This window comes from Apodemus sylvaticus, chromosome X (assembly GCF_947179515.1).
Source record: "Apodemus sylvaticus chromosome X, mApoSyl1.1, whole genome shotgun sequence".
NCBI lineage: Eukaryota > Metazoa > Chordata > Mammalia > Rodentia > Muridae > Apodemus > Apodemus sylvaticus.
This window is the reverse complement of record NC_067495.1, coordinates 18,165,135-18,177,474: the sequence shown is the minus strand read 5'-3', so window position 1 is coordinate 18,177,474 and position 12,340 is coordinate 18,165,135. Positions and strand designations below refer to the sequence as shown.

Below are 12,340 nucleotides of genomic sequence, written 5' to 3'. Positions count from 1 at the left end.
GGCCACTTGGTTTTTCCAGCATTTTTTCTTTAAGTCTCGCATCTGTGCTCCTCCAAAGTTTTTATTTTAGACACATAGAAGGGGTGATTATGGGTAGGCAATAATATGGGAAGGGCCTGTATTTAAGTGCCCTAAACTGTACTACTTGTTAATTGGTCAGAGAACCTTAAGCTCCATCTTGAAGGCTGAGTTCTCTGGGCTTGTAACAGGGCTCAAAGAGCTGCTGTTTGGAGGGAATCGCTAATGATACTAGGTGACTGGAGTAGAGGTTGAAAAAGATGAAGCTGGAGTGTGAGCATAGAATGCATGCCTGAAGTTTGACTTTGACCCTTAAGGCAACAGGAAAGCATTGATGGTTGCCTGTCTTCATTCTGGGTCAAATCTACTCTCTAGTTTTACATATTGAAATAAAAAATTTAAACTAGGTAATATATACTTATTAAAATTGAGAATGGACTGAAGGCTGCACAATGAAAAGTAAGTCTTTTATTTCTGTCCCCCACTCACTCTGTTCCCTCTTTGGGGACAGTCACTATTATCAGATTTGTGATGTCCTTTCAGACCTATCTTCTATTTATTTACACACACACACACACACACACACACACACACACACACACACTAGTTTGAGATAACCCTTTTTAAAAATTTGAAACGGGTTCTCTGTGTAGCCTTGGATGTGCTGTTCTGGAATTTACTCTGTAGACCAGGCTGGCCTCAAACTCACAGAGATCTACCTGCTGCTGCCTCCCAAGTGCTGGGATTAAAGGTGTGTGCCACTCTATGCCAGGCTGAGATAATTTAATTTTTTGTCAGTGCTGAGGAAACCCAGATTCTTATATACTTAATCACTTATATACTTAACCACTGAGCTACATCCAGCCCCAGGTAACTATTTTAATTAAAATAGAGGAGGCTTTTCCCATTGTTCTGTACTTTATTTGTTTCACTTAGAAAACAAATTTCACTATTTGTTTAGTGATTACTTCAAGACCTCTTATTTTTCATTGGTGACATAATATCTGGAAATATTTAACAAACATCTCTTATCCCGCCAGTGAATGAGAATAGTCATTTGGAAAGAAAGGGGTTCAGGTTGGCCAGGGAGGAAACTCACCTCCAAACAGTATGTTATAGAAGGTAAGGTGTGAAAGTATGTAGTGTCTGGGATCACACTATTCCCATCTTCATGTAGTGCTAGAAGTTTCTCATGCCTAAAGAAAAAAAAAAACTACAAACCTGTCTGTTTAAGGCTTCCTTCCCACATAATATTTTTTACTGAGCCATAGGCGCCTGAACATAGTGTATTTCTTAGAAACTGACAGTAGGCTCCCACTTTTGTGCTTCAAGTTCCAGATTCTATTCAGGGCCCTCAGCAGACCTCCCCATTACACAACTCTCAAAGAATACTGTATGAGTATGCTACCATGTCTGCCTACCTTGACAGGATCTTCATTGTGGAAATACCGTAGCGTGTCCTACCATAAACTTACCATAAACTAAGATGCTCATGGCAGGCCACTGTCAGTATGTGGCTCATTGTTGCCTGAATCATGTTTATGTGACTGTGTACTTCCTTAGGTGTGTGTATATTCATATGTACATTGGTACATGATACATAGTAAATGCTCTGTTAATATTTGCTTTTACTACTAACATGTCCCCACCACACAGATCCCTTCAGACTGCCCTCATGGGTAGACAGCATGCTTTGGTCAGGCTTAGCCTAGTTAGTTACTGAAGGTGGAAGTAAGACTAACATATCTTTGTTCCCAGGTTTGTCCCATGTAGCTGGGCCCAAAGTAGGTGTTAAAAGTACTACCTGAGTAAGGCCTAGAAGGTTACTTCAACAAAGGATCACTATACTGTTAGTTGTCACTAATCAAGTAAATACTTCTCTCTCTCTCTCTCTCTCTCTCTCTCTCTCTCTCTCTCTCTCTCTCTCTCTCTCTCTCGATGGTCTCTGTAGCTCGAGCTAACCTAGAACTCATCCATCTAGTCCTGGCTGGCCTTCTGCTTATGGCAATCGTGCCTCAGCCTCTTGACTACTAAGATTACAGGCGTAAATCACGGCTTCCTTTTCCTTTATCAAATTCTTGTAAAAGCCTTGTAGCCAAGGTGGTCATGGCATCCACCTTTAAGCCTTCCCAGCACTCCAGAGGTAGAGGCAGGCATATCTCTGTGAGTTCAAGGCCAGCCTGTCTACAGAGTGAGTTCCAGGACAGACAGGGCTGTTAAACAGAGAAACTGTCTTGAAAAACAACAACAAAAAGCTTTACAAATGAACAAGATGAACAAATTGAGGCCAATGGGCTCACTAAGCTCAGTTAGAGTGTGGCAGAGGCATAATTGGCTCCAGATTCCTTCTTACCCATCTCTATATTTGGTTTCTCGGTAGGAGTGTTTGGAGATCAAAACCTCACTATTGTTCTTTTCTTTTCCCAGATTGGAAATCTCACTGGGTATTGTACCAAACCAAACCGTCATCAGATGGGGTGGCCTAAACGCAATGTGGACCACCATTGCCCCCAAAATAACCGTGTAGTAGAGGTCAGTTCAGTGGACCGCCGCCCGATGTTGCAGAGGATCCTGGAGACAGACCCACTTCAACAAGGCCAGGCTCTGGCATCTGCCTTGAAGAATAAGAAAAAATTGCAGAAACGTTCAGGTAGGTGTACCTGACCATTCATGTGCTTGGTGAAAGAGTTAGAGAGATGGTGTTAGGAAACTAATGGACTGGCAAGTGGTTCTCAAAATTTTGGCTTGCATCAATGTCACCTGAAGGGTTCGTTAAGACAGATATTTGGAGCCTACAGTTGTAGAACCACTGACCTTGTCTGTGTATCATGTCCCCATTTTTTGGGAGCTTTCTGTTAGGTAGAATGCATATTATCATTTGTACTCTATAACTAGGCAGTGCATCCAAAACACAGAGGATGCATAATAAAATCTCTTAAGGCTTTTTGTCATAGGCAGCTGGTTAATTTCTTGCCCTTCTTAAGACAGATATATGGAGAAGTCATATGTTCTGAATTTCTTTTCCACACAAATGCTTGTCACTGGGCATACAGTTTTTGTTTCATAATTTCTCCATTCTGTATCTTAAGAATATTTCCACAACACTATATAAATCATCTCTTTATATTAACCAGCTGCCTATGACAAGCCTTAAGAGATTTTATTGTTGACCCCTACAGGTTTTCAGGTTACTTACAGTAACCTCCATATCTGTGGCTTCTGTAATACAGATTCAGTTAAGTGGAAATAAAAAACATTTGGAAGAAATCCCATCTCTTAGGGACTATACTTGTCAAGGACCCAGGTTGGTTACTAGTACCCACAGATGACTCACAAGTGTCTGTAATTGGAGATTTAGGGCATCCAACTCTTCTGACCTCTGCAGGCACTTAGCATGTGGTTCACATAAATAGTCTCAGGCACACACATATATATATACATAAAATAATTTTTCAAGAAAGGGTCTTGCTGTGTAGCCCTGACTGGCCTAGAACTCACTCTGTAGACCAATCTGGCCTCAAATTCACAGATTCACATGCCTCTGCCTCCTGAGTGCTGGGATTAAAGGCATGTGCTACTACACCTGCCTAAGTACAATTTTAAAGTTAAACTAGGTGCAGGCTATGCTCCTTGTCATTATTTCTTGAATGACACAGTATAGCAGCTGTTTTGTAGTGTTTGTATTATGTTGTATGATAAGGAATCTTGTTATGCAGGAAGTTGTATATAGGTTATATGAAGATATTGCAGTATTTGCAGCAAAGCTGTGGCTTTGTTATCCCCCATGGTTATTGAGGAGTAAGAAAACAGTTTTAAGTGCATTAATAAAGGTGAGTACTCTCACGCCTCAGTATCCGTGGCTTCAGTATAAAAATGTAGGTAGTGTTGGTTGATTGTCATCTATTCTGTTTAGCTAGGCCATATTTTGTAGCTATCTTGTTCTGGCTCTACAGTGAGTCCTGGGCATCCAAGGGTGACTTGCCCTTGAACTCCAAGTCTTGTTAGAGAGTAAAGAGGAGACAAAACAAACAGTGGCTGTGTAGAACAGTCACTATGAGGTCACATGCAACAAGCACTTCTAGGGAGCTTAGCCCAGCTTGGAGATAGGGCTGATCAGCAGAGGGTTCATGGAGAAGTCTCAGGGAACCCCGAGGAATGAGTGTATCTCGAGGATGACTGTGAGTGGTAAGCGTTCAAGTTCAAAGCTGGTACTACTGTGCACTCCTTTGCTATGAGCCATTGTTTGGGTGTGGGTAGGGGAAATGGAGGAGTGCTAAGTTCACACAATAGAAGGAAGTTACTATTTTAGTACTCAGAAGACACAAAAATACTTGGAATCCTTCGAGTCTGAAACCACAAGAAGGAAACTCTGCTGGGGTGATCACTTATAGGTGAATGGATCTCCCTGTGAGGTTGACAAATTTAATGGCCCATCTGTTTTGTTGAATGATTAGATGTATTAACTGAGCCAGTTGGGAGGTTGGTATGGGCCAAGTTAGTGATAAGCTGCCTGTGGCAGGCCTGTTAACTAAACCAGGTACTCAAAGATTGCCTGTGTTTCTCCATCTACAGATAAAATCGCCACTAAGTTGTCTGACTCCATGATGTCTATGCTTGACCTCTCTGGCAACTCCGATGACTGTGCTGGTGACTGAGCAGCTGACCTTCTCCTCATACTGCAAGTACTGCTTCCTGTGGGATGGGGGAATCCAGATGCCTTTCTATTCTCCCCGAAGTACCTACATAGTAGAACACCTCCATAGTGTGTATCTTCTGCTGCGCAGTCCACCATTCTTATTAAAGGTCTGCAGCTGCTGAACCCCAATACCTTCTACTTAATCCCTCCTGTCTTTGAAAGTGATCTTGTGTTTGTTTTTGTGGTGCCAGGATTAAACCTAATAGGTCCTCACACATGTTAGACAATCATTCTATTACCGTGATGTAGTATTATCATCATCATCATCAACATCCATCATTATCACTGAGGGAGGTGCTGCTTACTCAGCCTTCCAAGTACAAGAATTACAGGCTTCTGCCACCATTCCCAGCTCCCACTGTGCTTTACAAGGTAAATAAACTCAGCAGATGCTTGGCATGGTGGCAACATACCTATAACCCTGACACTTGGGAGACTGGCGCTAGGAGGACTGTAAGTTATGGGACAGCCTGAACTATCTGGCAAGACCCTTTCTAAACAAAACAGCTCAAAACAAATAAGCAGAGTCCAGCTGGGCACACACCTTTAATCCTACCACTCTGGAGGCAGAGGCAGGTGAATCTCATGAGTTTCAGGCCAGCCTGGTCTACTGAGCAAGTTCCAGGACAGCCAGGGCTGCATAGAGAAACCCTGTCTCGAAAAAACCAAAAATCAAACAAAAACAAAACAACCCCAAAACCAAAAAAACATAAATGTGTAGCTCCTCCTGTCTCGAAAAGTGAACAATAAAACAACAAAAATAATTTGTAATTTTTAAAAAAGCAAATAAGCAGAGCCTAAGTGCTGAGAGTGGACCTTGCACTCTAAATTCCTGTGTCCTACCCTGTGAGTTAAGACAGGGGTTAAGCTCTTGGACAGGTAAATGTTCTAAAGGCTAGACTGCTGAGAAACCTGGTGGCAGTGGCAGCAGAGCTGGTGGGTGTTCCTGGATGGGTGAGCCTCTTGTTTTTATCACCCTACAAGATCTCAGTGCCAAGGCCCTTGCCTGAGTATTTTCCAAATCAATAGGTAGGTCCTCATCTGGGCAGTGTAGGAGTACAGAAGGACAGTGGTGAGTCTTTTGTCTCTAGAAGTGTCTGGGGATAGGGTAGAGGATGAAGATTCTAGAAGGGGTATATCTATCTAGTAAATCGGAAAGCCATTGGCTGCAGGACATTCAGGAAATGTAGACTGAACCTGTTTTCTGGACGGTTAGGGACTGAGCACAAACTACTAAACTCTGAGAATCAGTTACCACCTTTAACCTTCAATATATCTGTATCAGGAAGGGGTAAGGCTCAGAAAGCTGAAAGAAGTGCTGGTGTGCTAGGTTTAAAACTTGAGTCTAATTCAAATCTTATGCTAGCCTTTTGGTTTGCATTATTTTGCCTTCTCAACAAGGAGCACTACTCTATGGTGTTTTTTGTTGTCATATATTTAAATATATTTACTCTGTTTTTTTTAAAAAAAGGTAGTATTTTATAAAAAAAAAAACCTATGCTTTCTAAATCTCTTTAAATAATGTCCAACATAATTCACTGATTTCATCTTAAGCTTTGATAGATAATAATGTATTAGAAGTAAAAGGATCTAGATTCCTGGGAACATAATCATGCTAAAATAAAATAGAACTAAAACCAGGTGGGCGCCTCCTACCAGTACTGCAAGCACTAAGAATGCTGAGGCAGGAAGGTGGCTGTGAGGCCGAGTCCAGCCTGGGCTGCAGAGTCAGAGGCAGACTCAGAGCAAAACAAAATGCTGTGGAGCTCTAGGTATTTTAACTCTAATGTAGCTCAAGGTGGGTGGGGGGCGTGTAAGTGCACAGAGAGAGGGGTTCCCTGAATAACCTGCGGTGGTCCTGAACCTTTTAGCCCCCTGATTAGCTTCCCAAGTGCTGGGATTGCAGGTGTTTGCTCTCATGCCTGGCTATGTCTTTATTCTTAAAATAATGTCTTGGGTCTTTCCCCTTAAAAAATAATTTTCATACAATAAATCTCATCCTTCATGATTTTAATCTTGTAAGTTGGACACCCTTTTAACAGGGGTGGCCTGCCATCATAATCAAGATAGAGAATTTTTGTGGCATTTTCCCAAACTTACTGCGTCCTCTTGTAGTATATATAGTCCTGCCCCCATCCTTAGATCCTAGCAGGCACAGACCTCTTTCCTGTTCCTTAGTATGAATGCCGTAAGTCACAGAGGGGCTTATTTTATGGCATTAAGCTTTTAGCTTTTTCCTTTTAAATATTCCATTCAAGTTAGATGTAGTTGTATAAGCTCTGCTAAGTGGACAAAGATGAGTAATCATGAACATAGGACAGAAGAGTTCTATCAGCTGCCCCTCCACCATTCCTGGTGTTTTACAGTCAAATCGTGTTCTCTCCCCGTGCTTTCACTGACCTGTGCTTTCACTTTATGGCTTGTCTTTTGAAAAGAATTGTAAGTGGAATTTAATAGTATGTAACTTTTGAGAATGTGTTATAAATTATAGATTTGAGATCCGTATCACTGGATGTATCAGTAGTTTTGATTTCTGTTTCATATGCTATTGTGTGGATGTCTTACTGCTTATTCAACCCCAAGTGGATGATATTATTTACAGTTGAGGAGGAAGTTATAAATAAAAATGCTAAAAATCCTTGTGTGAGACTGGTTTCATTTCTTTGGCATTACTACCTAGAGTAGTATTGCAAGCATATGACTAACAATCTAAGCAACTGCTAAACATCTTTGTTCTTTTAATGTACATTTAAAAATATTATTTTGCCTGCATGTGTGTCTTTGTACCATGCACAGGACTTCATGCCCACAGAGGCCAGAAAAGGTGTCAGATCCTATGGATTGAAGCTATAGATGGTTGGTTGTCAGCCACTGTGTTGCTGAGAACAGAACTTGAGTCCTCTTCAAAATCAGTGATGCCTGGCGGTGGTGGCACACGCCTGTAATCCCAGCACTTGGGAGGTAGAGGCAGGTGGATCTGTGAGTTCCAGGCCGGCCTGGTCTACAGAGTGAGTTCCAGGACAGCCAGGACTACACAGAGAAATCTTGTCTCTCTGGCTTCTTCTTTTTTTTGTGGTTTTTCAAGACAGGGTGCTGGGATTAAAGGCATGCACCACCACTGCCCTGCATCTCTCTGGATTCTAATGCAACTTTTTTGTTTTTGTTTTAGGATTTGTTTTTTGGTTTTGTTTTTTTTTTTTGAGACAGGGTTTCTCTGTATAGCCCTGGCTGTCCTGGCACTCACTCTGTAGACCAGGCTGGCCTCAAACTCAGAAATCCACCTGCCTCTGCCTCCCAGAGTGCTGGGATTACAGGCATATGCCACTACCGCCCGGCTCTAAAGTAACTTTTAAAATTCATGTGCAAAACATTGGTTTTCATTTTGACATTATATGCAAACACGTGTGCATACTCACATATGTATGTATATATACATGCACACACATTCCCCATCTGTTGATGGTTATCTTGGCTGGTTCATTAGTTTGTCTTTTGTAAACAGTATAGCAATAAACATGAATCTAGCCGGCGGTGGTGGCACACACCTTTAATCCCAGCACTTGGGAGGCAGAGGCAGGCGGGATTTCTGAGTTCGAGGCCAGCCTGGTCTACAGAGTGAGTTTTAGGACAGCCAGGGCTACACAGAGAAACCCTGTCTTGAAAAAAACAAAAAACAAACAAACCAAAACAAAAACAACCCCCAAACCAAAAAACATAAATGTGTAGCTCCTCCTGGGGTCTGCTGACTTGGATTCCTTCAAGTATATATCCAAGAATTAGTATAGTTGTTTTGTATGATAGTTGTACTTTTTAAAGATTTATGTGTGTGAGAGTAAATACCACATGTGGGTGGCTTGCCTGAGAAACCAGCACATCAAATTCCTCGGAGCTGGGGTTACAGGTTGTAATATAGGTGTCGTGAACCAAACTTTGGTCCTCTGGAAGAGCAGCAAATGTTTGTAATTATTGAGCTGCCTCTCCAGCCTTAGTAGTTGAATTTTTAACTTTCTGAGGACTCTCCATACTGCTTTCCTTAGAGGCTAAACCAGTTTCACTTTTCCAAAGCAGTGCCTAGTAGTTTCTCTTTCCCCACATCCTCACCAGCATTTATTGTTTTCCTGATGATGGCCATTCTGACTGGGATAAGATAGATTCTCAAAGCAGTTTTAAGGGGCTACTTCCCCTGTTGGCTAAGGGTGGTGAACATTAAAACAATATTGCCAATTGTTATTATTATTATTTTTTTTTTTTGGTTTTTTGGATTTGGTTTTTTTGAGACTGGGTTTCTCTGTGTATCCCTGGCTGTCCTGGAACTCAGTCTGTAGACCAGGCTAGCCTTGAACTCAGAAATCTGCCTGCCTCTGCCTGCCTCTGCCTGCCAGAGTACTGGGATTACAGGCCTGCACCACCACCACCACCCGGCCAATTGCTACTTCTTTAAAAATGTTTTCATTATTTTTTTTTTTTTGGAGAATTTCATAATGCACTGTCAGATGTATACTTGGCAAAGATAGTCACTCTGTGGGCTGTCTCTGCTGATGGTTTCTTTTGCTGTACAGAAACCTTTTAATTTTGTGCACTCCCATCTATCAGCCTCGGGGAGTTACTTCCTGTTCTCTAGGAGTCATTTCCAGAAAGTCCTTGTCTGTGTGTACCTTAAGTGTTCCCCTACCCCCATGGTTCACTAGCAGTTTCAGTTTCAGGTCTGACTTTAAAGTCTTTGATCCATTTTGAACTGATTTTTGTGCAGGGTGAAAGAGATGGGTCATGTTTCATTCTTCTACAGGCTATCATCAGTACCATGTTTTGAAGAGCTGTCTTTTCTCCAGTGTCTATTTTGACAGCTTTGTCAAAGATTAGGTAGCTGTAGGTGTGTGGGTTTATTTCTGGCTCCTTTATTCTCTTCCATTTGTCTGCATGTCTTTGCTAACTCATTTCCAGTGTGGCACTAACATGGAATTAAAAGGAATCATGTACTACCATCCCCAGCTTATCATTTCCTTTCTAAGGTGCTATGTAGTTTTCAACATTTGAACTGTAATAGATAAAAGTCATAAGCCCAGCACTTGGAAGACAGAGGCATGTAGATCTCTGAGTTTGAGGCCAGCCTGGCCTACAGTGTGAGTTCCAGGGCAGCCAGGGAGATACTCCCTCGAAAAACCAAAACCAGTCCCCTTGCTCCCCAAAACAACAACAACCAAAACAACAAAAACCAAAACAATAACAACCAAAAACACATGCTTAAGGTACTTTGTTTGTTTGTTTGTTTGTTTGTTTTTACTTTTTTTGAGACAGAGTCTCATGTAATCCAGGTTGGCTTTGCACATAGAGATGATTTATCTTTTGGACATAAACCGTCTTAAGTAGGGTTAAACATCACATAGAGATATATTTTTTGTTTTGGGTCAACTACCATACTGCTTTTGTAATGGCCGTACTAATGTATATTCCCACTAATAGTGTATAAGACGTCCTCTTAGGCTGGAGAAATGGTCTAGCAGTTAAGGGGTCTTCCAAAGGGCCTGGTTTTATTCCCAGAACCTTCACTGGGAAACAACAACTCCTGCTCCAAGGGATCTGATGCCCTCTTCTGGCCTCCTCGAGCACTTGAACTCATATGTGCACTGCCCCCCCCCCCCCCAGGTCTTAAAAATAAAAATAAATCTTAACTTTGAAAATGAGTTTCTTTTTCTCTGTGTCCTCTCTAAAACTTGTCTTTTGACAGTTTTCCTCCCTTTGGTTTTTGAGACAAGAGTCTTTCTTTGTAGCCCAGGCTGATCTTAAACTACTTTTTTTTTTTTTTTTTTAAAAAAAAGATTTATTTATTTTATATATTTGAGAACACTGTAGCTATCTTCAGACACACCAGAAAAGGGGTATTGGAATCCATTACAGATGATTGTGAGTCACCATGTGGTTGCTGGGAATTGAACTCAGGACCTTTGGAAGAACAGTCAGTGCTCTTAGCCACTGAGCCATCTCTCCAGCCTCTGGTCTTAAACTTCTAAGAATCCTTTGCTTTTTGATTACTTGGGTGACAAAGGGTGTTTTACTATGTCTAGCTTCTCTTACCTTATTTATAATATCCATCCTAATATGTGATATCCTATTGTGATTTTGATTTGGCATCTCTTCATTATAGCTATTAATATACTTGGCCAATGTTACTTCTTTTTCTTCAACAGAAACTTAACTGGGCATGGAGTACATTCCTAGTACAGAGTTAGGCATGCTATACCAAGATGAGAAGACAAGTTTCGTGCCCCCAGGAAGTTCTTGGTCTATAGTGAAAATACCAGTATGCTTGTTGCTACAGCAGAGATCTCTGCAGTCTTCTAACATGGGACACAGAAGGCCAAATTTGGCAAGGAGAAGGTTTGCAAGAGTGAGCTTTTGAGCTGAAACTGGAAAGGCGTGTGAAAGTCCTGCTAGGCAAACAGCAGATACAGGCCAGCAGCTCATTTCTTGAGCAAGAGATACCATTTTTCAAAGAAATGGTCTTTTCCTCATTGTTTATTCTTGGCACTTTTGTTCAAAATGGATCTAGGTGCATGGATTGATGCCAGTACTAGACTTTGTTTTTATTAGGCCTGTGATAGAATTTGAAATTAGGAAGTAGGATTCTCCCAGCTTTGTTCTTGCTCAGGACTGCTTTATTTATTAAGGACTGTCTTGAAGTTTAGAATTTTTTTCCTAGGATTTTGATAGCAATTACATTGAACTTACAGATTACTTTGGGTAGTATGGACAGTTTAGCAATACTTATTTCCACGCTATCTGAACAAGAATATCTGTCCATTTATTTTTATTTGTATTTTTTCTTTTCCCTTTCTTCCCTTCTCCTTTCTCTTTTACATTGATTTTATTATTGTTGTAACGATTTAAATATTTTAAAAGGTTTTTTTTTTTTTTAAATTTTAGGTGTATGAGTGTTTTTCCTGCCTGCCTGCAAGTATGTATAACACATTCATGTGTGCTATCTCCTGCCCGTGGAGGTCAGAGGAGGATGTTGGATCCCCTGGAATTATGGTTGGTTGTAAGCCGTCATGTTTGCTCTGGGAACTGAACCGTCGTTGTCCTCTGAGAGAGCAGCAAGTGGTCTTAATGGTTGAGGCATCTAACTCCTATGCTTTTATACTTATTAAATTTATATTATTTTATGAGTATGGGTGTTTTGCCTGCCTGTATGTTTGTGCACTACTTGTGTGCTTGGTGCCTATAGAGACCAGAAGAGGGTGTCAGGTTCCCTGGAACTGAAGTTCCAGATGGTGAGTCACCATGTGGGTGCTGGGACTCAAATCTGGGTCTTCTAGAAGAGTAGCCAGTGCTCTTCTGAGCCATCTTTGTATGCAATGTATATTGATCATTTTCATCTCCCCTCTCCCAAATCTTCCCACGACCACCCTCCCATCCCTTTCTACCCAACTTTGACGCTTCCTCTTTCCTTTTTTCTCTCTCTCTATTGAATCGAGTTTGTATTTCCAACTAGTCTCAGGAGTCTTGGGAGCAGGGCTTGCTCAAGCATGTGGTCAACCTAACCAGGGGTCACATAAACAAAGCTGACTCTCATGGCAACTGTCATATGCCAAAGGTTCTTCAGCTAGTGGTGGGATTTTGTGCCCACCT

At 41.4% G+C, this 12,340-nt stretch overlaps 1 protein-coding gene across 2 annotated transcripts in view; it reads left to right on the top strand.

The window, feature by feature from the left end:
- The window catches only part of Gnl3l (G protein nucleolar 3 like), a 35,438-nt gene extending 28,086 nt beyond the window's left edge, over window positions 1-7,352 (top strand). For both annotated transcript variants that reach the window (XM_052170703.1, XM_052170704.1), the window contains 2 exons: window positions 2,446-2,668; window positions 4,591-7,352. In XM_052170703.1, the coding sequence (XP_052026663.1) occupies window positions 2,446-2,668; window positions 4,591-4,673 (306 nt within the window). In that variant the 3' untranslated portion in view covers window positions 4,674-7,352. The remainder of the gene's footprint in view (window positions 1-2,445; window positions 2,669-4,590) is intronic.
- The last annotated feature ends 4,988 nt before the right edge of the window (window positions 7,353-12,340 follow it).